General features: G+C 38.6%; 1 protein-coding gene across 4 annotated transcripts in view; it reads left to right on the top strand.

Moving 5' to 3' along the window:
- Positions 1-27,353, top strand: part of RNF180 (ring finger protein 180) — a 281,830-nt gene that overhangs the window by 23,871 nt on the left and 230,606 nt on the right. For all 4 annotated transcript variants that reach the window (XM_070774630.1, XM_070774632.1, XM_070774631.1 and 1 more), the window contains exon 2: positions 13,791-13,925. In XM_070774630.1, coding sequence (XP_070630731.1) covers positions 13,791-13,925 — 135 coding nt within the window. The remainder of the gene's footprint in view (positions 1-13,790; positions 13,926-27,353) is intronic.

Below are 27,353 nucleotides of genomic sequence, written 5' to 3'. Positions count from 1 at the left end.
AGAGGGTAAAGTTGTCCCCTCCTGAGATTCAGAGTGGAGTCACCTCCTCAGTTGCAGTGCACCTTGTCCCTGCACATGGCCTCAGGGACAAGGCTGCCTCCCATGGCCAAGGGTATGAGGCCACCCATGACAGTGGGCAGAAGACAAAGCCGCCACCTTAGTGGGCCCCAGCAGGCAAAGCTCTGAACCAGAGAGAATCATTGTTGAACCCTAAGTGTAATGGATTAGCTTGCTGCAAATATAATTGTGGTTTCGGACCATAAATTTGAAATCACTATAACTTGGCTCAGACATATCTTTATTAATCAAAATAGGAGCCATTACAATCAACACATTTTTGCCAACAAGAAATAAGTTCGTTTTTCACTGTAGTGTTAAAAATCTGTGCTTCAGGATTCGATGAGCTCTTAGAAAGCATTTTCTGCCTCCTGCTGGGTGTGGAAGCATTTTCCCTGCAGAAAGTTGTCGAGATGCTTGAAGAAGTGGTAGTCGGTTGGCGAGAGATCAGGTGAATGTGGTGGATGAGGCAGAACTTCATAGCTCAGCTCATTCAACTTTTGAAGCATTGGTTGTGTGACATGTGGTCAGACGTTGTGGAGTATTGGGCCCTTTGTTTTGACCAATGCCAGCTGTAGGAATTGCAGTTTTAGGTGCATCTCACTAATTTGCTGAGTAGATTCTGGAATGGGTTAAGACTTTTGAGGTGGTTAGGATAGTTTGAATATATTTTTCAATTGAGGACATGCATTTTGGGAACCAGAAGGAGGAATGTTCTACAGTGAACTGTCCCTCCCAAATCCATATATTAAAGGCGTTAGCCCCAATATAACGGTATTTGGAGATAGGCTTGTAATGAGGTAATTAAGGTTAAATGAGCTCATAAGTTGTGCTTTAGTCACTAAGTTGTGTCTGTGTTTGTGATCTCAGGAACTGTAACCCACCAGGTTTCTCTGTCCATGGAAATTTCCCAGGCAAGAACACTGGAGTGGGTTGCATTTCCTTCTCCAGGGGATCTTCCCAACCTAGGGATTGAACTCACGTCTCCTGCATTGACAGGCAGGTTCTTTACTGCTAAGCCACCAGGGAAGCCTGAGCTCCTAAGGTGACCTAGTATAATTGGGGCCTTAATCTAATAGGACTGTTATCCTTGTAAGAAGAGAAAGCAACACCAGAACTGCGCATGCTCAGAGGAAAGGCCATGATAAAATAAGTTTCTGTTGTTAAAGCCACCCAGTCTGTGGTATTCTGTTATGGCAGCCCAAGTAATCTAATAGAGGTATCATACTGAAAACAGAAATTTTCTTACATTTAGAAAACCAATGATGATGTCAAATTTCAAAGGAAAAACAATTTTTAATTATTTAAATAACCAAGACAAAAGTATTTTTTGTTAATGAATAACTTTGAGTAGATAATGCTATTATATGTCAAAATAATATTTTTTTAATTAACAGACTTTTTTAGAGCAGTTTTATCTTTACAAAAATATTGTACAGAAAGTATACAAAGCTCTCATATACTCTCTCTCTCTCTCTCTGTACAGTTTTTCCTATCGTTAACCACTTGTGTTAGTGTGATACTGCTGCTGATGCTGCTAAGTCACTTCAGTCGTGTCCGACTCTGTGCGACCCTATAGACGGTAGCCCACCAGGCTCCCCCGTCCCTGGGATTCTCCAGGCAAGAATACTGGAGTGGGTTGCCATTTCCTTCTCCAATGCATGAAAGTGAAAAGTGAAAGTGAAGTTGCTCAGTCGTGTCCGACTCTTAGCGACCCCATGGACTGCAGCCTACCAGGCTCCTCCGTCCATGGGATTTTCCAGGCAAGAGTACTGGAGTGGGGTGCCATTGCCTTCTCCAACACTTGTGTTAGTGTGATACACTTTTTACAATTGATGATTCAATATTGATGTATAAGTCTATAGTTTACATTAGGGTTCACTCTGGATAGTTCTATAGATTTAAAAAAATATATAATATCTGTACCCACCACTACATTATAAACTATAGTTCCACTCCCTTAAATTTCTACTATGTTTTATCTATTTATTCTTCCCTCTCTCTGCCCAAATAATTAGACATTAATAAACTGATCTTTGACATAAATCACTTTTATAATGAGAGTAGCAGGGACACATTCCTACATCTTCCCCATTCACCAGTTTTTCCTTGGTGGTAGATAAGTAATCCCCACTGTAGGCAGAGGTGGGAAAATACATCTGTGATTCCTTCTCTCAGTGAAATTCCTTGACTTCCATGTATCATAAAAACTGACAGTGTAACTAGGACCAGATGATGAAAGTTGTTACTGTAGACATTACTGCATATTCAGAATTCTTTACCCACTGTTCTCAAACAGAGGGAAGTGTGGAGTTGTATTGATGAAATAACATACATACAGAAGGATAAACAGATCACAAGTGTACAGCTTGATGAATTTTCACAAGTTTTCACAAGTGCCCAGACTAAGAAGCTGATAGTACTACTATAGAAATGAGCAATATAGTTCGAAGAAGATGGAAATGTCTGCAGCGCCTCCCCCTAAATGGTGTCACAGGCACTTAATTTCTTTTTTATTTATTAAATCTTCCAAATCCTTATACCTCTAATTTACTTTTCCTCTATTGTGTTCTAAAACTGAATAATATGCATAAATAGTGAGCATCAATGTCACTTTGTTTTCTTCATAACCTTCATGGAATGTTTATTAAAGTCAGGTGTTATAACTGCTAAACTGTGGAAAATTCTGAAAGAGATGGGAATACCAGACCACCTGACCTGCCTCTTGAGAAACCTATATCCAGGTCAGGAAGCAACAGTTAGACCTGGACATGGAACAATAGACTGGTTCCGAATAGGAAAAAGAGTACGTCAAGGTTGTATATTGTCACCCTGCTTATTTAACTTATATGCAGAGGACATCATGAGAAACACTGGGCTGGAAGAAGCACAAGCTGGAATTAAGATTGCTGGGAGAAATAACAATAACCTCAGATATGCAGGTGACACCCTCCTTATGGCAGAAAGTGAAGAGGAACTCAAAAGCCTCTTGATGAAAGTGAAAGTGGAGAGTGAAAAAGTTGGCTTAAAGCTCAACATTCAGAAAACGAAGATCATGGCATCTGGTCCCAGCACTTCATGGGAAATAGTTGGGGAAACAGTGGAAACAGTGTCAGACTTTATTTTGGGGGGCTCCAAAGTCACTGCAGATGGTGATTGCAGCCATGAAATTAAAAGATGCTTACTCCTTGAAAGGAAAGTCATGACCAACCTAGATAGCACATTCAAAAGCAAAGATTACTTTGCCAACAAAGGTCCGTCTAGTCAAGGCTATGGTTTTTCCTGTGGTCATGTATGGATGTGAGAGTTGGACTGTGAAGAAAGCTTGAGTGCCATAGAATTGATGCTTTTGAACTGTGGTGTTGGAGAAGACTCTTGTGAATTCCTTGGACTGCAAGGAGATCCAACCAGTCCGTTCTAAAGGAGATCAGTCCTGGGTGTTCATTGGAAGGACTGATGCCAAAGCTGAAACTCCAATACTTTGGCCACCTCATGCGAAGAGTTGACTCATTGGAAAATACCCTGATGCTGGGAGGGATTGGAGGCAGGAGGAGAAGGGGATGACAGAGGATGAGATGGCTGGATGGCATCACTGACTCGATGGACATGAGTTTGAGTGAACTCTGGGAATTGGTGATGCACAGGGAGGCCTGGTGTGCTGTGATTCACAGGGTGGCAAAGAGTTGGACACGACTGAGTGACTGAACTGAACTGAACTGATAATTGCTAAGGTTTTCAGTAAGTCTCCTTTTTAGCTGGTTAATGAAATTTCCTTCTATTTATGGAGTGCTAAGTATTTGTGTCTTTTTATCGTATCTAAATGTTGAACTTTATTGAAGGTTTTATTTTCTGTCTTTCAAGATAATTATGTGTTTTTTCTTTTAATCTTACAGTTTGTAAAATATATTGAGTAGGTTTTGGGTTTTTTAAAAATTATCCTTGAATTCCTGAAAATAATCTCATTTGGCCAAAATGTATTGTTCTTTTAATTCATTAATGGATTCTATGACTAACAATTTGTTTAAGATTTTATTATATATTCATAGATTGATATTTAATTTTCTTATATTTTCTTTATCTAGTTTCATATCTCCTTGTCTAGTTAACATGTCAAAGTTATGTTTCATTTGCAGAGGTCAGCTTCCTTTTATGTTTTCTGGACCCCACAATTATATGTTACAAAGAGTATCCATTTCTTAAAGAGCTAGTTTACAACTTGTTATTCCCTCAGTCATGTCCGATTCTTTGAGACCCCTGCCAGACTCCACTGTCCATGGAATTCTCCAGATAAGAATACAAAGTGGCTAGCCATTCCTTTCTCCGGGGGATCTTCCCAACCCAGAGATTGAACCTGGGTCTCCTCCACCCAGGTGGAGGAAAACTCTGCCATTTGAACCACCAACGAAGCCCAAAATTTTGTTGATTTATTCTTATTTTCTAATTTTAGATAAATTTTAATAATTTAGAGTTTTGTCCACTTCATCTCAATTTTAAATCCATGAATAAGGAGAAGAAGGTGAGCAAACTTTAGGGACCCAGAAGTGTAGAATTCGATCTGTGCCACTGGCTGATGTTTTACCATAAATAAGTGGTAATAGCCAGATGAAGGAATGAAATGCCCTTGTGTAGGTTATAATTCCAGTAGTTGACTTTATAGAAAATTTCCACCAAATTTATTGTAAACATTTTTCTCCAGGGTGACTGAACTATCCTTCTTAGATATTTTAAAAGATATTGATGGAAAATAAGATTTACATTGGCAACATTTTGAGAACAGCTGTTTTGCATGAAGCACTAGTTCTCAAAATGTGGTCCGCACTCCCTGGTGGAGCACAGAGAGTCAGGCAAAGTATTCTTGGTAATACTAAGATGTTATTCACCTTTTTAAATTCTGTTAACATTTTCATTAATCATGAGAAAGCAACAATGAGTAAAACTTCTTCTCCTTTAGCAGAATCAAGGCAGTGGTGACAAACAGTATTAATAGCCACTTAATCTTCACTGCCATATACATGTAGTGTGGTTTTTTTTTTTAACTGTTTATTGAAGCAATAACTAGTATTGACATTATTAAACCTTCATTTTTCAATATCGACTTCCCTGGTAGCTCAGCTGGTAAAGAATCTGCCTGCAATGTGGGAGATCCTGGTTCAATTCCTGGTCAGGAAGATCTGCTAGAAAAGGGATAGGCTACCCACTGCAGTTTTCCTGGGCTTCCCTGGTGGCTCAGATCGTAATGAATCTGCCTGTAATGTGGGAGACCTAGGTTTGATCCCTGGGATGGGAAGATCACCTGGAGAAGGGAAAGGCTACCCAATCCAGTATTCTGGGCTGGAGAATTCCATGGACTTTATAGTCCATGGGGTTGCAAAGAGTCAGACACGACTGAGTGACTTTCAAGGCAATGATGACAAACAGTATTAATAGCCATTTTATTCTTCACTGCCATACACGTGTAGTTAAAAATCTGCCTATTGAAGCAGTAACTAGTACTGATGTTATTAAATCTTTATTTTTAAATACATATATTTCTAATAGTTCATGTGAAAAAAGTGGGAAGAATGCATAAAGCACATCTGTAGTACACTGAATGCTGATGGTGGGCAGTGTTGAAGAAAAGCCAGTGTTCAGTAGTTTCATTTGAGAGCTGAACTCTCCACCTTTCCATGGCATACCATTTTTACTCATATGATTGACAAACTATGGTTTTTCAGACCTGGATGTTTGGCAGTATTTGTTGTAAGGGATAAAATTTGACTTTTAACCAAAAATTAGCACTTTGAAAAATTTGTATCCACTGTGATGAGCTTAACTACTGTCCAGTAATTAAAGAACTTTGCTCATGTTGGCAGTGGTCATTGTGAGACATTCATATGTGTTCAGCAGTTAAGTTCATTTTCATGTTATGTTTCCCAAGGTCACTTCTCTGTTTGCTTTGATAGTTCTCTAGTTGCTGCCCCCAGGCCCTCAAAGTGTTAAAGCCATGTGATATATGCTGCTCAAAATTGCTTAGACCCCAACAGAAAATGGGGGCTTCACAGGTGGCTCAGTGGTAATGAGTCTGCATGCCACTGCAGGAGATGTGGAAGACTCAGGTTTGATCCCTGGGTTGGAAAGATCCCTTGGAGGAGAAAATGGCAACCCACTCCAGTGTTCTTGCCTGGGAAACTCTATGGACAGAGGAGTCTGGAAGGCTGCTGTCCATAGGGTCGCAGAGAGTCAGGCACGACTGAGCACACGCACTCACAGACAGAAAACAGTTTTCAGTTCTTTACTTATACAGGTCCCTCTTTTCTAGAACCCATACCAGTGTCTAGAGAGCTAGACAGGGATGGATTTGAGCTAGCAGTCAACAACCACGCTGTATTCAAATTAGCTCAAAGACTAGGATTTTGTTAATAGGTTCATTAACCATGTTTGACCTCTTCTTTCAGCATAAATTCTCTGAAAGAAATCACCTCAGCTGTCCTATAAATATATCACCATTGGGTAGCCTCCAGTTCTTCTTTCAAGTTTAGATCTATATAAACACAGCTTTATTTCTTCCCTTGGTCTCCTAACATCTCTTGCTAAAGGACTTCTGTTTGGGTTGCCATATTAGTTATCCATTCATACTTAATACTTGGTATTAAAAAAAGAATTTTTATAAGCTGATGGCGCTCATGCACTGTCGCAGCCGTGAAGAGAGACTCCACGTCCAAGGTAGGAGAAACCCAAGTAAGACAGTAGGCACTGAGAGAGGGGATCGGAGGGCAGACAGACTGAAACTACAATCACAGACAACTAGCCAATTGAAACTAAGCCATGACATGTGGGGCCACCCAAGATTGCCAGGTCATGGTGGAGAGGTTTGACAGAATGTGGTCCACTGGAGAAGGGAATGGCAAACCATTTCAGTATTCTTGCTTTGAGAACCCCATGAACAGTATGAAAAGGCAAAAAGAAGGACACTGAAACATGAACTCCCCATGTCGGTAGGTGCCCAATATGCTACTGGAGATCAGTGGAGAAATAACTCCAGAAAGAATGAAGGGATGGAGGCAAAGCAAAAACAACACCCAGTTGTGAATGGGACTAGTCATGGAAGAAGGGTTCGATGCTGTAAAGAGCAATATTGCATAGGAACCTGGAATGTTAGGTCCACGAATCAAGGCAAATTGGAAGTGGTCAAACAGGAGATGATAAGAGTGAACATCGACATTCTAGGAATCAGTGAACTAAGATGGACTGAAATGGGTGAATTTAACTCAGATGACCATTATATCTACTACTGTAGGCAAGAATCCCTTAGAAAAATGGAGTAGCCATCATAGTCAACAAAGGATTCTGAAATGCAGTACTTGGATGCAATCTCCAGAATGATCTCTGTTCATTTCCAAGGCAAACCATTCAACATCACAGTAATCCAAGTCTATGCCCCGACCGGTAACACTGAAGAAGCTGAAGTTGAACAGTTCTATAAAGACCTACAAGACCTTCTAGAACTAACACCCAAAAAAGATGTCCTTTTCATTAGAGGGGACTGGAATGCAAAAATAGGATGTCAAGGAACACCTGGAGAAACAGGCAAATTTGGCCTTGGAGTACAGAATGAAGCAGGGCAAAGGTTAATAGAGTTCTGCCAAGAGAACGCACTGGTCATAACAAACACCCTCTTCCAACAACACAAGAGAAGACTCTACACGTGGACATCACCAGATGGTCGACACCAAAATCAGATTGATTATATTCTTTGCAGCCAAAGATGGACGAGCTCTATACAGTCAGAAAAAACAAGACTGGGAGCTGACTGTGGCTCAGATCATGAACTCCTTATTGCCAAATTCAGACTGAAATTGAAGAAAGTGGAGAAAACCACTAGACCATTCAGGTGTGACCTAAATCAGATCCCTTATGACTATACAGTGGAAGTGAGAAATAGATTTAAGGGACTAGATCTGATAGAGTGCCTGATGAACTATGGGTGGAAGTTTGTGACATTGTATAGGAGACAGGAATCAAGACCATCCCAAAGAAAAAGAAATGCAATAAAGCAAAATGGCTGTCTGGGGAGGCCTTAGAAATAGCTGTGAAAAGAAGGGACACAAAAGAGAAAAGGAAAGATATACCCATTTGAATGCAGAGTTCCAAAGAATAGCAAGGAGAGATAAGAAAGCCTTCCTCAGTGATCAATGCAAAGAAATAGAGGAAAACAATAGAATGGGAAAGACTATAGAGATCTCTTCAAGAAAATTAGAGATACCAAGGGAACATTTCTTGCAAAGATGGGCTCAATAAAGGACAGAAATGGTATGGACCTAACAGAAGCAGAAGATATTAAGAAGAGATGGCAAGAATACATAGAAGAACTGTACAAAAAAGATCTTCACAACCCAGATAATCACGATGGTGTGATCACTCACCTAGAGCCAGACATCCTGGAATGTGAAGTCAAGTGGGCCTTAGGAAGCATCACTGTGAACAAAGCTAGTGGAGGTAATGGAATACCAGTTGAGCTCTTTCAAATCCTGAAAGATGATGCTGTGAAAGTGCTGCACTCAATATGCCAGCAAATTTGGAAAACTCAGCAGTGGCCACAGGACTGGAAAAGGTCAGTTTTCATTCCAATCCCAAAGAAAGGCAATGCCAAAGAGTGCTCACACTACTGTACAATTGTACTCATCTCACACGCTAGTAAAGTAATGCTCAAAATTCTCCAAGCCAGACTTCAGCAATACCTGAATCATGAACTTCCAGATGTTCCAGCTGGTTTTAGAAAAGGCAGAGGAACCAGAGATCAAATTGCCAACATTTGCTGGATCATTGAAAAAGCAAGAGAGTTCCAGAAGAACATCTACTTCTGCTTTATTGACTACCCCAAAGCATTTGACTGTGTGGATCACAATAAACTGTGGAAAATTCTGAAAGAGATGGGAATACCAGACCACCTGACCTGCCTCTTGAGAAACCTGTATGCAGGTCGGAAAGCAACAGTTAGAACTGGACATAGAACAACAGACTGGTTCCAAATAGGAAAAGGAGTACATCAAGGCTGTATATTGTCACCCTGTTTATTTAACTTATATTCAGAGTACATCATGAGAGACTCTGGGCTGGAGGAAGCACAGCTGGAATCAGGATTGCCGGGAGAAATATCAATAACCTCAGATATGCAGATGACACCACCCTTATGGCAGAAACCAAAGAAGAACTAAAGAGCCTCTTTTGAAAGTGAAAGAGGAGAGTGAAAAAGTTGGCTTAAAACTCAACATTCAGAAAACTAAGATCATGGCATCTGGTCCCGTCACTTCATGGGAAATAGATATGGAAACAGTGGCTGGCTTTATTTTTCTTGGCTCCAAAATCACTGCAGATGGTGACTGCAGCCATGAAATTAAAAGATGCTTACTCCTTGGAAGGAATGTTATGACCAACCTAGACAGCATATTCAGAAGCAGAGACCTTACTTTGCCAACAAAGGTCCATCTAGTCAAGGCTATGGTTTTTCCAGTGGTCACGTATGGATGTGAGAGTTGGACTATAAAGAAAGCTGAGCGCCAAAGAATTGATGTTTTTGAACTGTCGTGTTGGAGAAGACCCTTGAAAGTACCTTGGACTGCAAGGAGATCCAACCAGTCCATCCTAAAGGAGATCAGTCCTGGGTGTTCATGCTGAACCTGAAACTCCAATATTTTGGCCACCTGATACAAAGAGCTGACTCATTTGGAAAGACCCTGATGCTGGGAAATATTGAGGGCAGGAGGAGAAGGGGACGATAGAGAATGAGATGGTTGGATGGCATGACCGACTCAATGGACATGGGTTTGGGTGAACTCTGGGAGTTGGTGATGGACAGGGAGGCCTGGTGTGCTGTGATTCATGCGGTCTCAAAGAGTTGGACACTACTGAGTGACTGAACTGAGGTGCCAAGACTTGTTGATTTGATTTCAGTGAACACTTGTGACTGTGATTTTTGGTGCCAGGTACAGTATTTGATTGTAAAATGCAGGTTTGAATAGAATATGGTGCTTTTTAGGATACCACCATTAATTAATAAGACACATACACACATAAGTGTACTAGAACTTGACTAGTACTGCTGTTGAGGCACATGCAGCATTGCATGGAAACACAGAAGAGGGAAGAATTGTTTTCTGGGGAGTGTCTGTAAAAAAAGATTTTGAGCTCAGCCTTAAATGATAGAAAGTATTTCTTAAAGTCAGAGGAAAAAGAAGTGATTTACAAGAAGAGAGAATAGCAAATTTGGAAGTGGGAAAGCAGAAAAAGGTATTTTTAGAAACTGCACAAAAATCTGCATAGTGTTTATATGGAGTGTTCATGGAGGGGACACCAAGACTTGAGAGCTAGTTTGGAGTTGGGTTTTAAAGGATTTAAAGGGACTTTTTGTTTTTTAAAGAGGAAAGACTAAATGATCTTTTTATTCTTTTTAGAAAATATTGCAAAATTGTGGTATGAAGAGGCAATTAAAAATTATGCAGCTAAAAATATAGGGGAAAGATATAGAAGATTATACACATATGTCAGGACAGTTAAATTGGTAAAAAAATGTAATGAGTTTTTAAAATTTTGAGGTTTTAATGTCCATGGTAAAAGTTTCTTTTTAACTCTTTGAAATATGTGTAGGTTCAGTTGTGAATTATGAATTACAGATTCACAGAGAAATCCTGTATACCCTTCAAACAGTCTACTTTATTCAGATTTTAACAGTTGCACACACTTGTGTTTGTGTATATTTAGTTCTATGCAGTCTTTTCACATGTGTGGATTCATATGAGCAAACCACAATCAGATACATAACAGTTCTGTCACAGGAATCCTTTGTGCTACCTAATGAACCTTTTTTGACATCTTAAGAAGCTTAGACTGTTTGTTTTTAATTAAAGTGTAGTTGCTTTTGGCTGGTCAGGTGGCAGTAGTGGTAAAGAACCTTCCTGCCAGTGCAGGAGGCTAAGAGACGTGGGTTCCATCTCTTGTGTTGAGAAGATCCCCTAGAGGGAGGGCGTGGCAACCTACTCCAGTATTCTTGCCAAGAGAATCCCATGAACAGAGGAACCTGGCAGGCAACAGTCCATAGGGTCACAAAGAATTGGACTTAATGTTTGTTTCATGTGTACAACATAGCGATTCAGTATTTTTACAGATTATATTTATTTAAAGTTATAACCATATAATGGCTGTTTTTATCTGTGCTGTACAATGTATCCTTGTTGCATATATATGTTATGCATAGTGGTACCTCTTACTCCCATAGTCCTGTCTTTCCCCCTTTCCTTCTCCCCACTGGTAACTACTGAATTTGTTCTCTATATCTGTGAATATGGTTTTCTTTTGTTATATACATTGATTTGTTTTATTTTTTAGATTCTACAGGTAAGTGATAGCATAGGGTATTTGCCTTTCTCTGTCAAATACTTATTCCACTAAGGTTAATACTCTGAAGGTTTGTTCATGTTGTTGCAAATAGAGCTTAGACTGTATTGTGTCCCCCCGAGTGTGATCTTCAGATCACCTGTAATAGAATCACCTAGTATGCTTGTTAAATACACAGAGTCCTACCTTAGAAACATTGGATTAGATTTTCTGGAACTGTGACCTACATTTAAATAAACTCCCTAGGTGCTTCTAAAGTGCTTCTTAAACTGTACTTATGAGGATATGACTTTGAGGTGATATTCAAAAAGTAAAAAGAAACATGAAATATTTTTACAGTATATTTTTAACAACATATTAAAATTTTGATTTCAACATGAAATAAATATGAACACTATTAAGATATTTAACATTCCTATTTTTCTATATGGTATTCAAAATCCCGTGTATGTTTTACACCTACTGTGCATGTCAGTTTAGATTAGCCACATTTCGAGTGCTTAATAACACGTCTAACAAGTGGCTACCATACAGGGTAGACAGAGCAAACAGCCAGCACAAAGGCCCTAAGGAAGATTCATGTAGAGATAGCATTTGACATTCAGAAGTTGAAATTATTGGTCTAGAGCTTTGGGAAAAAAAATCAAACTAGATATATAGATTTAAAAATCATTGCCATAAAAGAGTTGTCACACAGTATAATTCTCAGATTTTCAGTGAAAACTTATTAGAATCACCAGTAGGGCTTTTTCTAATTGCATGATCCCACTGCAAGAGGGTGTGGAACCGCCTGGAGGAAGGGGAGAAATGGGGAGGTGTGGATGGATCTCAGGGAGAGGGAGAGCATAGGCAGGTATGGAGTTTCTCCTTTGTTGATTCTGATAGCCCCTCCCTACAAGCCCCACTCCTGGTTGGGAACTACTGGTGGTTTAAAGGGAGTTGAGTATAGATGCCAATAAGACAATTGAGAGATGGATGGAGTGCGAGTGAAGCTAAGTAAAGGAGGAGGAGGAAGAGGTCAGGGTATTTGCAAATTCAGATGTTATTGATGGTCATTGAGGACGGACTTTAAATGGAGTGTTCATCTGGGCCAAGATGGGTTCTGAAGATGCCAGTGAAGACTGAACTGCTGCCTAGCACTTGAAGGTCAGAGCTAGATTGGCTTCAAGAGTGGCATGCTGTGCCCTTCCAGGCAGAGTTCCTCAAATCCGTCCTTTAAATTTGGCTAAAGTCCATCTATATTGCCTCTCTTGTCCTTTCAGCTGTTATTAGTACATTTTAGTTAATTGTTTGTGTATTAACACAGCCTGTCCTCATCCTGGCCACATTAGAGGATCACCTGGGGAACTTTTTAATAAAATGTACCTGTTCCTAACTCCCTCTCCATCTCAGAAAAAGTCAAAATTGCTATGAGTGGAACTTGGCCTGGACATCATTATTTTTTAAAATTTAAGTGATTCTAATGAGCCAGGGTTGAAAGCTGTTGATGTAGAAAGCATAGTGAAGTCTGTGACAGAAAATAAGTTTTGCTCATCATTGTGCCTCCAGAGTTTGACTCATTGTGTGGCATATGGTTGGTTAGCTCTCAGTAAATGTTTGTTAAATAAATGAAATACTAAAGAGCTAGCAAATGAGGAACTGTGGCCAAGGAACTAGGCAGGCCCTAGTGTACAGCTTAATAAATTAACAGTTCCTTTTTTAATGATGATTAGTTACCAGGCAGATTCTTAAATACACTGCAATTTGGAATCCTTATTAGTGTGAAACTTTCCTCAAACTCATCTAAATCTCAGTACTGACATAAAATCTCAGGTATAAAAATAGGCTAAAAAATGTTAGGGTTATTATCTAAGTCTTTTTGTTTGATTGCACATACCACAAGATGTAATATTGTTCTACTGAATACAGTATACAAGAAAAATTATTGCATTTAGGATACAGGATTTTTCCCATTAATTTGAAGCAATTACTTCCAGTTTTCACAGAAATAACTATAACTCAGTAAATCCTATTATATTTAAAATTTAATAAACATCCTATTTATAAGAATAAAATTATTTGTTATGACCCTTTTAACCACAGTAACTTTAATTAACTCTTTGGCAGTTGCCTTTTACAACTTCTAGTGAAGACAGATGGAAAGAAATAAAATGTTTTGCAAAAGTAAGCTGGTAGTCACTAATATACTGCATGATTATCATGGGTATAGTTTATAGAGCACCAATAGCCTAATAGTAGTAGGTACCTCAATAAATGATAATTCTTTCTGGTACACATGTAGCTGATGCTGTTCAAAGGGTTTAGAAAATCAGGTTTAATCTGACATGGTTTAACATTCTAAAAATGCATTAATTTTTCCACAGATGAAGAGAAGCAAAGAATTGGTAACTAAAAATCATAATCAAGAAGACATAAGTATTCTTCGTTGTTGGAAATGTAGAAAATGTATAGCAAGTTCTGGTTGTTTCATGGAATATCTTGAGAATCAAGTGACTAAGGTGAGTACTGCTAACTGTACCATGTTCAAATGATTTCCTAGTATAGGAATGCTGGGGACACGTCTACACATGGACCCATATCCCTTCCATACCTGACGGCTTTTACCTTATTTTACCTTATCCACAGAAAACAATTCAGAGTGGATTTCAAAAGGCATCCAACCTTCCGCAGTTACCATCATTTTACCTCCAGCTACTAACAATAATGTGACCTTAAAGTTTTTTTTTCAATATAAATTTATTTATTTTAATTGGAGGTTAGTTACTTTACAATATTGTATTGGTTTTGCCATACATCAACATGAATCCGCCACAGGTATACACGTGTTCCCCATCCCGATCCGCCCTCCCTCCACCCTCCCTGTACCATCCCTTTGGGTCGTCCCAGTGCACCAGCCCCAAGCACCCAGTATCATGCATCGAACTTGGACTGGCTATTCGTTTCATATATGATGTTATACATGTTTCAATGCCATTCTCCCAAATCATCCCACCCTCTCCCTCTCCCACAGAGTCCAAAAGACTGTTCTATACATCTGTGTCTCTTTTGCTGTCTCACATACAGGGTTATCGTTACCATCTTTCTCAATTCCATATATATGAGTTAGTATACTGTATTGGTGTTTTTCTTTCTGGCTTACTTCATTCTGTATAATAGGCTCCAGTTTCATCCACCTCATTAGAACTGATTCAAATGTATTCTTTTTAATGGCTGAGTAATACTCCATTGTGTATATGTACCACAGCTTTCTTATCCATTCATCTGCTGATGGACATCTAGGTTGCTTCCATGTCCTGGCTATTATAAACAGTGCTCTGATGAACATTGGGGTACACGTGTCTCTTTCCCTTCTGGTTTCCTCAGTGTGTATGCCCAGCAGTGGGATTGCTGGATCATAAGGCAGTTCTATTTCCAGTTTTTTAAGGAATCTCCACATTGTTCTCCATAGTGGCTGTACTAGTTTGCATTCCCACCAACAGTGTAAGAGACTTCCCTTTTCTCCACACCCTCTCCAGCATTTATTGCTTGTAGACTTTGGATCTCAGCCATTCTGACTTGCGTGAAATGGTACCTCATTGTGGTTTTGATTTGCGTTTCTCTGATAATGAGTGATGTTGAGCATCTTTTCATGTGTTTGTTAGCCATGTGTGTGTCTTCTTTGGAGAAATGTCTATTTAGTTCTTTGGCCCATTTTTTGATTGGGTCATTTATTTTTCTGGAATTGAGCTGTAGGAGTTGCTTGTATATTTTTGAGATTAGTTGTTTGTCAGTTGCTTCATTTGCTAGTATTTTCTCCCATTCTGAAGGCTGTCTTTTCATCTTGCTTATAGTTTTCTTTGTTGTGCAGAAGCTTTTAAGTTTAATTAGGTCCCATTTGTTTATTTTTGCTTTTATTTCCAATATTCTGGGAGGTGGGTCATAGAGGATCCTGCTGTGATATATGTCAGAGAGTGTTTTACCTATGTTCTCCTCTAGGAGTTTTATAGTTTTTGGTCTTACATTTAGATCTTTAATCCATTTTGAGTTTATTTTTGTGTATGGTGTTAGAAAGTGTTCTAGTTTCATTTTTTTACAAGTGGTTGACCAGTTTCCCCAGCACCACTTGTTAAAGAGATTGTCTTTAATCCATTGTATATTCTTGCCTCCTTTGTCAAAGATAAGGTGTCCATAGGTGCATGGATTTATCTCTGGGCTTTCTATTTTGTTCCATTTATCAATATTTCTGTCTTTGTGCCACTACCATACTGTCTTGATGACTGTGGCTTTGTAGTAGAGCCTGAAGTCAGGCAGATTGATTTCTCCAGTTCCATTCTTCTTTCTCAAGATTGCTTTGGCTATTCGAGGTTTTTTGTATTTCCATAGAAATTGTGAAGTTATTGGTTCTAGCTCTGTGAAAAATACCATTGGTAGCTTAATAGGGATTGCATTGAATCTATAGATTGCTTTGGGTAGTATACTCATTTTCACTATATTGATTCTTCCAATCCATGAACATGGTATATTTCTCCATCTATTAGTGTCCTCTTTGATTTCTTTCACCAGTATTTTATAGTTTTCTATATATAGGTCTTTAGTTTCTTTAGGTAGATATATTCCTAAGTATTTTATTCTTTTCGTTGCAATGGTGAATGGGATTGTTTCCTTAATTTCTCTTTCTATTTTCTCATTATCAGTGTATAGGAATGCAAGGGATTTCTGTGTGTTGATTTTATATCTTGCAACTTTACTGTATTCACTGATTAGTTCTAGTAATTTTCTGGTGAAATCTTTAGGGTTTTCTATGTAGAAGATCATGTCATCTGCAAACAGTGAGAGTTTTACTTCTTCTTTTCCAATTTGGATTCCTTTTATTTCTTTTTCTTCTCTGATTGCAGTGGCCAAAACTTCCAAAACTGTGTTGAATAGTAGTGGTGAAAGTGGGCACCCTTGTCTTGTTCCTGACTTTAGGGGAAATGCTTTCAATTTTTCACCATTTAGGATAATGTTTGCTGTGGGTTTGTCATATATAGCTTTTATTATGTTGAGGTATGTTCCTGACCTTAAAGTTTTAAGTGCAGTATCACAGACCTAAGTTGAAGATAATAGTCCATGGTTTGTTTTTTTTTTTTTAATCCCTACTGTGAGTGAACCTTAGTCATCACCACACAATTAAATTTAAAAAAAAAGTATAAAATGTTTTTATATGTATATTATATATATATATATATTAAACATATATTGTTGTTGATTTTGTTGTTATTTAGTCACTCAGTCATGTCTGACTCTTTTGCATCCCCTTGGACTGTAGCCTGCCTGGCTCTTTTGTCCATGGGATTTCCCAGTCAAGAATACTGAAGTGGGTTACCATTTCCTTCTCCAGGGAATCTTTTCCACCCAGGGATGGAAGTTGTGTCTCTGTGTCTCCTGCTTTGGCAAGTGGATTCTTTACCACTGCGCCACCTCTGAAGCCCCAGTATATATTAGACATATATTGTATGTACACCTGTATGTTTATATAGGTGTATATATTATACAGTCAAAGGAGAAGACTCTTGAGAGTCCCTTGGACTGCAAGGAGATCCAACCAGTCAATTGTAAAGGAAATCAGTCCTGAATATTCATTGGAAGGACTGATGCTGAAGCTGAAACTCTAATACTTTGGCCACCTGATGTGAAGAACTTACTCATCGGAAAAGATCTTGATGTTGGGCAAGATTGAAGGCAGGAAGAAACGGGGACAACAGAGGATGACATGATTGGATAGCATCACCAACTAGATGGACATGAGTTTGAGCAAGCTCTGGGAGTTGGTGATGGACAGGAAAGCCTGGAGTGCTGCAGTCCATGGGGTTGCAAAGAGTCAGAGAGGACTGAGCAACTGAACTGAACTGATCACATGTGAATACATATGAATATACTGAGAGCAATATGCAAGAGGAAATATCAAAGAAGTCCATACTAGATAGTTATCCGTGGACTTTACAGGGAAATCTCAGTTTAGCAGAGAGTGGTTATAATTACCTGTCATTGTTTTCCCCTTCTTTGAGTGACTGTTTTGTTTTCTTTTTTGCCTCATTTGATCATGATTATTTCCTATCCACTCTCACAGATTAGCCAACTTGAACTGGTAATAGTGAAAGACTTTGGTGGCATGCTTACTGCATGTCAGATACTTTTAAAAAACTGAAAACATTTTAATTGGAATAAAAGTTTTCATGGTGAGTATTTATTGGGTATAGTATAGCTTGATAAATTTTTTCAGCCCTGCTATTAATCAGATCAAGATGTATGATGTTTTCATCACCCCAGAAATCTATCTTGTCTGTTTTCAGGCAATATTCACCCCCTCACATGGAAACCACTGTATTAATGTCTATCACTGCCGACTGCTTTTGCCTATTCCTGACTTCATTCAGAAGAAATCACATACTCTTTTGTACCTGACTTATTTTGCTCAGCATAATGTTTTAGAGGTTCATTTATGTTTTATACGTAGTGGTTTGCTTCCTTTTTCCTGAGTAGTATGCCATTAATGAATATACCACAGTTTATCAGTTTTTTATGCTGATAGATATAGTTTTCATTTTTGGGTTATGAATTAAACTGCTATCAGTATTCTTATAAAAAGACTGTGTTTGTGTTTTGTTACTTCTTTTTGATATATATATATATAGGAATGATGAGGGAATTATACAGTAGGTGTATTTTAAAGTTTTTAGAAACTGCTTGTAGTTTTCCAAAGAAAATGTTCATTTCCAACAGAAATGATGAGAATTCTAGTTGCTCAATATCTTTCTCTACATGTGGTATTTTCAGACTTTGTAATTTTGGACATTGTGGTAGATATAGTGGTATATCATTATGTGTTTAATTTGATTTTCCCTAGTGAAAATGATGTCCAATACATTTTTTGATGCTTATTGTTTAGTTCAGTTCAGTTCAGTTGCTCAGTCATGTCCGACTCTTTACGACCCCATGGACTGCAGCATACCAGGTTTCCCTGTCCACCACCAACTCCCAGAGCTTCCTCAAACTCATGTCCATCTAGTTGGTGATACCATCCAACTATCTCATCTTCTGTGGTTCCCTTCTCCTCTTGCCTTCAATCTTTCCCAGCATCATGGTCTTTTCCAATGAGTCAGTTCTTCGCATCATGTGGCCAAGGTACTGGAGTTTCAGCTTCAGCATCAGTCCTTCCAGTGAATATTCAGGACTGATTTCCTTTGCAATTGACTGGTTGGATCTCCTTGCACTCCAAGGTATTCTCAAGAGTCTTCTCCAACACCACAGTTCAAAACCATCAGTTATTTGGTGCTCAGCTTTCTTTATAGTCCAGCTGTCACATCCATACATGACTACTGGAAAACCCATAGCTTTGACTAGATGGACCTTTGTCAGCTAAGTAATGTCTCTGCTTTTTACTATGCTGTCTAGGTTGGTCATAGCTTTTCTTCTAAGGAGCAAATGTCTTTTAATTTCATGGCTGCAGTCATCATCTGCAGTGATTCTTGAGCCCAAAAAAATAAAGTCTCTCTCACTGTTTCCACTGTTTCTCTGTCTATTTGCCATGAAGTGATGGGACCAGATGCCATGATCTTAGTTTTCTGAATGTTGAGTTTTAAGCCAACTTTTTCACTCTCCTCTTTCACTTCATCAAGAGGCTCTTTAGTTCTCCTCCACTTTCTGCCATCAGTTCAGTTCAGTTCAGTTCAGTTGCTCAGTCATGTCCGACTCTTTGTGACCCCATGAATCACAGCACGCCAGGCCTCCCTGTCCATCACCAACTCCCGGAGTTCACCCAGACTCACGTCCATAGAGTCAGTGATGCCATCCAGCCATCTCATCCTCTGTCGTCCCCTTCTCCTCCTGCCCCCAATCCCTCCCAGCATCAGAGTCTTTTCCAATGAGTCAACTCTTCACATGAGGTGGCCAAAGTACTGGAGTTTCAGCTTTAGCATCATTCCTTCCAAAGAAATCCCAGGACTGATCTCCTTCCGAATGGACTGGTTGGATCTCCTTGCAGTCCAAGGGACTCTCAAGAGTCTTCTCCCACACCACAGTTCCAAAGCATCAATTCTTCGGTGCTCAGCCTTCTTCACAGTCCAGCTCTCACATCCATACATGACCACAGGAAAAACCATAGCCTTGACTAGACGAACCTTTGTTGGCAAAGTAATGTCTCTGCTTTTGAATATGCTGTCTAGGTTGGTCATAACTTTCCTTCCAAGGAGTAAGCGTCTTTTAATTTCATGGCTGCAGCACCATCTGCAGTGATTTTGGAGCCCAGAAAAATAAAGTCTGACACTGTTTCCACTGTTTCCCCATCTATTTCCCATGAAGTGACGGGGCCGGATGCCATGATCTTCATTTTCTGAATGTTGAGCTTTAAGCCAACTTTTTCACTCTCCACTTTCACTTTCATCAAGAGGCTTTTGAGTTCCTCTTCACTTTCTGCCATAAGGGTGGTGTCATCTGCATATCTGAGATATGCAGTTATTGATATTTCTCCTGGCAAACTTGATTCCAGCTTGTGCTTCATCCAGCAAGGCATTTCACATGATGTACTCTGAATCATGTGAAATAAGCAGATGACAATATATAGCCTTGACGTACTCTTTTCCCAATTTGGAACCAGTCCATTTTTGCATGTCTGGTTCTAACTGTTGCTTCCTGACCTGCATGTAGATTTCTCAGAAGGCAGGTAAGATGGTCTGGTATTCGCATCTCTTGAATAAAAAATTTTTTCCACAGTTTGCTTTGATCCACGCAGTCAAAGGCTTTGATGTAGTCAATAAAGCAGAAGTAAATGTTTTTGTGGAACTCTCTTGCTTTTTTGATGATCCAGTGGCTGTTGGCAATTTGATCTCTGATTCCTCTGCCTTTTCTAAATCCAGCTTGAACATCTGGAAATTCATGGTTCATGTTCTTTTGAAGCCTGGCTTGGAGAATTTTGAGCATTACTTTGCTAGTGTGTGAGATGAGTACAATTGTGTGGTAGTTTGAGCATTCTTTGGCATTGCCTTTCTTTGGGATTGGAATGAAAACTGACCCTTTCCATTCCTGTGGCCACTGCTGAGTTTTCCAAATGCTGGCATATTGAGTGCAGCACTTTCACAGCATCATCTTTTAGGATTTAAAATAGCTCAACTGGAATTCCATCACCTCCACTAACTTTGTTTGTAGTGATGCTTCCTAAAACCCATTTGAATTTGCATTCCAGGATGTCTGGCTCTAGGTGAGTGATCACACCATTGTGGTTATCTGGGTCATGAGGATCTTTTTTGTATAGTTCTCCTGTGTATTCCTGCCACCTCTTCTTAATCTTCTGCTTATTGGTTAAACATTGTTTTAAGTGTTTTATATTATTCATTCCTGATAATATAAAGATAGAAAGATTGTCTTGAAGGAAATAAGCTATCGTCTCCTTTTTATAGATAAGGAAACCGAGCCACAGAAGATTAAATATATTGAATCTGATTGTACTCTTACTAAGCAGTGCAGTTAAAATTGAATCTGACTGTGAGAGTTCTGACCCCCACACTCTTTTTCGTGCCTTTGCTCCTCCCTCAGGGTATCATGAGCAAGAGAAATTCAAACACTGCACTAGGGTATAGAGGGATAGGTTGTGGAAGAGAGTGATACAGAATTGAAAAATCTTTCTGGTTCTCTAGGAGGTTTTATATTATATGCACATAAAACATACATATTTTAAACCTATTAAAAGGCTGTCTCAGGAATAATTCAATATCACTGTTAACTCCAGGGAGAAGGAGGAATGTGTAAATAGAGGGGGATCCTGAGAGGGTTTTTAAAGTAGTGGTAATGTACTCATTAAACTGGGTAGTGGGTGTATGTATTGGTGTTTGTGTCTCTTTAAAGATTTCTTTAAACTATACAAACATCTTTTGCATTAGGACACATATATTTGGTATAAATATTAAAGAGGAACATAGAAGGATCTGTTTTAATTAAAGGAAACAATAAAATAAAATATTGGAGTCTAAAAGTAATTTATAAGATGCTGGGCTGAAAGAGGGGCTTCCCTGGTGGCTCACATGGTAAAGAATCTGCCAGTAGTGGGGGAGACCTGGGTTGGATCCCTGGGTCAGGAAGATCCCCTGGAGAAGGGAATGGCTACCCACGCCAGGATTCTTGCCTGGAGAAGTCCATGGACAGTGGAGCCTGGCGGGCTGTGGTCCATGGGATCACAAAGAGTCAGACATGACTGAGCACTCATATTTTTACTTCATGCTGAAGGAATGCTAAATTTATCACCTATCCAATTATCTTAATTTATTACCTATTAACAGTATAATTTAAAATATATCTATGTATAAAATAAGTGTTTTGCTTGTTTCTGAAAGTGGTTTTTTTTTTTTTTTTTTTTGGTCTACTTTCTGTAGATGAAATCACAATGTAGGTAGGCATTCTGCTGGAAATTGCTGCTTTTAGTAATATCAGCCTGTAGCATAGCTCATTTTTCCCTTCTATATAGTATTCTAGTGTATTAATATATCACAATTTGTAATGCATTCTGCCACTGAGTTCTATCTAGCTGTTGTGCTCTGACAAGCTGTGCTGCTATGAGTCTTCTTGTCCGTATCTTGGTAAACATGGGCAGGGGTCTGCACTGGAAGTGGAGCATGCATCACAGCACATGTGCATCTTCACCTTTACTGGGCGATGCTAAGTTGTTTTCAAGTGTCAGTCTGTGAGTAGTGGTTAAACATTGCTGTGATTCCACATCTTTTCCAACATTTAACATCTTCTCATTGTTTAAGTCTCTATGTGTTTCCTGCAAAATGTCTTTTTTTTCCCCTTTTCTGTTTTTCTGTTGTGCAGTTTTGATTTTGGGGAGCTCTTTACATATTCTGAATACTAATTTTTGTTATTGTACTGCAGACATCTTTTACTAGTTTATGTAACTTTTATTTCACTCTTTGTGGTATCTTTTGATGAACAGAATTTTTGATATAAGGTAGATGGATTTATTAGTCATCTCCTTTATGTTCTATACTTCTTTTCTTAAAAAATTCTTCAGTACCCTGAGGGAAAGTTTTTCTTTTTTTCCCCTTTCCTCCTACTGAATAACAAAATTGAGACAGACAAGCTTTTTCTTTTGTTTTTCTGAACAACAGGTTTATTTCTCATTCACCCTTATGCTGATGTTATAACCCTGCTTTTTGTAGGAGTTCCCCCTTAGAGTCTCCCAACCCTGAGCAAAGCCTGGACTTTGTCTCCTTTCTTCATCATCCCACGCGCTATGAAATGGCCCTCAGAAGGACATAGAGGATCAGGACACTGAGGAAATAGCATTCACTGAGGAACTGTTGGTTCTAGGACCACAGTTGTTTAGCCCTGACCAGTGCCAGAAAATGAAAGCCTCACACTTGGCTCTCAGTGCCCACAGAACTAGGAATGAACTGCAGACCAACCAAATACCTTCAGAGTTAACCTTGTTAAAAGAAATAGCAGAAATATTCTCATGATTTCTTTTTTCATAATATTGATCCATGTATCAGATTGGTGGAAGCTGGGTCATACGTGGAACTTGAACTGTAAGAGAATCTGGGACATTTGAGCTTTAGTTTTCCAGCCACTGGCATGTAATAAGGCATGTGACTGGGAATTTAGAATGGAATTCTGAGACAGTCTACAATGTTCACAGGTACAAAAATGAGCTTCTTCTCTACCTTCAGGCTTGAGATACCTGCAATGTGGGCAAGAACCAAAACAGAAAGCAAAATAACAATGAAAACCCTAAAAGCAGAACATAACAAAGTTGACCTCCGTTTGTGAAGTCTGATGGGGTGGGGTTTCCGGGTAGAGATGGTGTCCTCAGTTTTAATTTCTTAGCTTTGACACAGTTTTGGACAAGTTTCTGTGGCCTAAAAGACATTTAAATAGAGAGATCTAGGAGGCTGCTGGGTCTATGGATATGGGATTCAGAACAGACATCTGAACTAAAAATGTGGTTTTGGGAGTCATCAGCATTTAAATGGTGAGTGAAAGTAGATGAGATCACTATGCAGAGTGTGCATGGAAAGAGAAAGGAAGGAGCCTAGGAACATTTAAGGGATGGACAGAAAAAAAATTACAAAATAGGAAAAAAAGAATAGTGAGAAATACAGGAGTGAAAATCAAGATACAGTGTTAATGGAAGTCAAGCAATGAATGTCTTCCAGAAGGAAGTATTGGCTAGTAGTATTGAATGCTATAGGGAGATGTAGAAGACCAGATACTGCTTAATGTGCAAGTTGTATACTACATAATTCTAGAAGGTGCTAGTCTGTGAAAGGTGCCCCCAGATTTGTACAAAAATGTACAAACTGTATGGCCAAATGTAGAGATTCTGAATGAGAATTTAAAGCGTGCTTTGGTTTTAGCAAAGAGGAGATCATTGGTCAGTATTCTTTGTAGTTGTGAGTTCTAAACCCTAAAGTGACTGTATCTGGAGACGGGTCTTTAGGAGGTTATTAAGGTTACATGAGGTCATAAGGATGGGGCCTTAATCCAGTAAGACTGTGGCTTATAAGAGAAAGAGATTTCTCTCTTTCTCTTTCCATGTGATGACACAGAAAGAAGGCAGCTATCTACAAACTAAAAGGAGAGTTCCTACCAGTACCAAAGCATGCTGGAGCTTTGATCTTCAGCTTCTAGCCTCCAGGATTGTGAGGAATACATGTCTGTTGTCTAAGCCACCCAGTGTGTGGTATTTTGTTATGCCAGTTCAAACCAACTAAGACATGACGGGCCCTGAAACGGGCTCAGGAAATTCAACAAAGAGCAGAAGAGAAATGTTCTTTCCTTTTGAAGCTTTCAGGATAGTGTTCAATCATAAATATTAAATTATTAGCTGCATAAGTGGGAAAAAAGGAATCATATACGGGGCCATGAAGGTAGGACGTGCACAGGGGATTGTTGTAAGGTAAAGGCTTTCCTGAGGAAGTGACTTTTGTGGAGATATGGTAGATGAGTAACCCAGGTAGTGCCAGACAGAGGACATTCCGAGCTTTGGGACCAGCATATTCAAAGGCCCTGTGGTAGAAAGAATGTGATATATCTCCATGAAACTAGAAGATTTCTATGATTGAAGTGCAGGGATCAAGAGGGAATTTGACCAGATTTGAGGCTAGAAAGATGGGTGTTGATTAGATCATTTCTGTTTTTTTAAGACAAATCAAGGACTGATCATTTTCCTGAAAAAGCTGGAAAGTCAATGAAAAGGAGTGACATGACCCTTGAATTCTTAAAAATCATTTTGGCAATTATGAAAGAGTGAAATTAGAAAGTTAGCAAGAATATATGCAGAGGATGGTCTGCCTTTAAGGCTTTTGATTTCTTCTTATTCATTCAGACCTTTTGAGTAAAAAAAAAAAATCACTCTTGAAGTACTTTCTCAAAGTGCATATAGGAAAACCAGGCAGTCCAGCTTTTTATTATCTGACCTTTTTACTATAATGTTTATAGCTGCAGTATTTAAATAATATAGTTGGCTCACTTTTAATGTTTTGGCTAGGGGAATGTTATTACTAATGTTGCAAATGTGTTAAAGTGTTAAACATCTTTCAAAATAGCATGCAATAATATTACATTAATTTAACTGCCAAGAAATTATTCATCAGCAATCAGAAACACAATGATAGAAGAGGATACAGACATACCCAAATCAGTCAAAAGGATTTCAAAAAATATTCAAATGTAAATTGATGATGCAGTATATTGTTAAAGTATGCTGAAAGATTTGTCTGCTCTGGGAGATACAGGAGATTCAGAGTCGGATTAATTCTTGATTTTGATAGAAAAATCGACATCAGTAGGATACTACTAAATGTGTAAATAAAAATATTTCTTTTCAAATTAGCATAACAACACTGCATATTAGTTCTCCCCTCTGCTTTGGCCCTAAAAAGTTTCAAAGCCAAAATTGTGTTATAGCTCTAGAAAGTATATGAGACCTTGAAACATGGTTTTTGTAAACTACCATCATTCCTGGTTCTATTTTACTTTTTCTGTCCTTTTTCCTTAATTTGGATCCAAATTAAAAAATTGAAACAAAATAGCATACAATAATATATTATGCCAACTTTATACATTTAACCTGTTCTGCTCAATTAAAACTTTTAACAATCATTAAATGATAAGATAATGCATACAATTTGTAATTTTAAAATTAAGTTCTTTGTACATAGCCACTGAAAACATATCTACACATAAAGAAAAAATGAAATAACAATGCATTAGCTCCCCCTGCTGCTTGAACAAAAGATTTTATTTACAAAATATTTTGTCAACATTTTTTTCTGACAGCATTAAGTGAAATTTGCTGTTAGTTACTTCTCTTCCTTCACTTCCTCCTTTGTCCACATGATAAACTTGAGACATAAAAAAACTGTCTAGTGAGGTTTGTAAAATCCTAATTTTACCATGTTCCTAATTTTCAGGCTATATTTTCCCCAAGGAGATAACCTGACATGCAGCTATTTTAAGCCTTTAAATTCCTTAAATGAAATTGCTTCATGTTTAAGAATTCATCCTGAAATACATTAATTAAAACTTGTTTTATCACATGTATTTGTGTTTTTTTTTCCAAAATTAAGTGACTATAGATTTTATAAACTTAATAGATTGTCTTATTTTACCTGTAAAATTAAATTGAAAGTAAATATCATGAATATCATATATTTCTAAGACTGTGTAATTACAGTTGAAATAGTTGTCAGTCTCATTTATAATTGAGGCTTCTGTGTTAATCCTAGCTTTCTTTGTTTGCCATATCTAATTTTCAGAAAAGGAAACAATACTATATATTCTTTACCCAGCCTTTTATGCTCCTCCCACCGTTATCAACTGCTGTAACTGATCTTTGTCTTTTTTGTTGGTGCGAGAATATACTTTAACTTTTAAATATTTAAAGAAAAATATGTGCTTGCTTTATGTTGTGTGAGTGCATGCTAAGTCACCTCAGTCATGTCTGACTCTTTGCGAGGCTATGAACTGTAGCCCCCCAGACTCCTCTGTTGATGGGATTCTCCAGGCAAGAATATTAGAGTGGGTTGCCATCCCCTTCAGGGGATCTTGCTGATCCATCCAGGGATCGAACCCGAGTCTCCTGTGGCTCCTGTGTTGCAGGTAGATAGATTCTTTACCGCTGAGCCACCTGGGAAGCCTTGCTTTATGTTAATAGTTCTCAAATCTAAGAGATTGGTTTGGGGGGGGTCACATATCAGAATCAACTGGAATTTTTTTCTAAACCTTGCTTTTTTCTACATGTTAGTGTATTATTTTTGTTTAATTTAAAAGTAAGTTATATTTCCAATTTTTTTTGTTTTGTTTTGCTTTTCTGGTAACCCTTTGGAAGACTAGTAATATTGTGCTTTAAACCATACTTAGGCTAACATGTAAGGGAGATGAAAGTGTGAAAGTATTAGTTGCTCAGTTGTGTCTGACTCTCTGTGACTCCATGGACTGTAGCCCGCCAGGCTCCTCTGTCTGTGGGATTCACCAGGCAAGAATACTGGAGTGGGTAGCCATTCCCATCTCCAGGGGATCTTCCCAAGCTAGGGTTCAAACCTGGTCATTTGCATTTCAGGCAGCTTCTTTACCCTCTGAGCCACCAAAGAAGCCAATTGTCCCATAAAAATAGTATTGATTTGGTATAGGAAGTAACGGTGGAAGCTCAGTGAGTTGAGTTCTGAAACCAGACTGCCTGGATGGAAATCCTTGCTTTGGTGCTTCCTATGTGACCTTGGACAGGTTACATAAAAGTTAGTTTCTCTTGTTTCAGTTTCCTTATTTGTAAAAAAAACAAAACCCTTGAAACAGTACCTGGGCATAATAAGCACAGTACAAATGCTTGTTACCTGGTAAAAATAAGATGTACATTGTAAAACTTCCTTCACCTACCTAGATCTATGACTCCAGTGTTTATTCTCATAGGATTGCAT

This window comes from Bos indicus, chromosome 20 (genome assembly GCF_029378745.1).
Source record: "Bos indicus isolate NIAB-ARS_2022 breed Sahiwal x Tharparkar chromosome 20, NIAB-ARS_B.indTharparkar_mat_pri_1.0, whole genome shotgun sequence".
Classification (NCBI taxonomy): domain Eukaryota; kingdom Metazoa; phylum Chordata; class Mammalia; order Artiodactyla; family Bovidae; genus Bos; species Bos indicus.
This window is presented reverse-complemented; position numbering and strand designations above follow the sequence as displayed.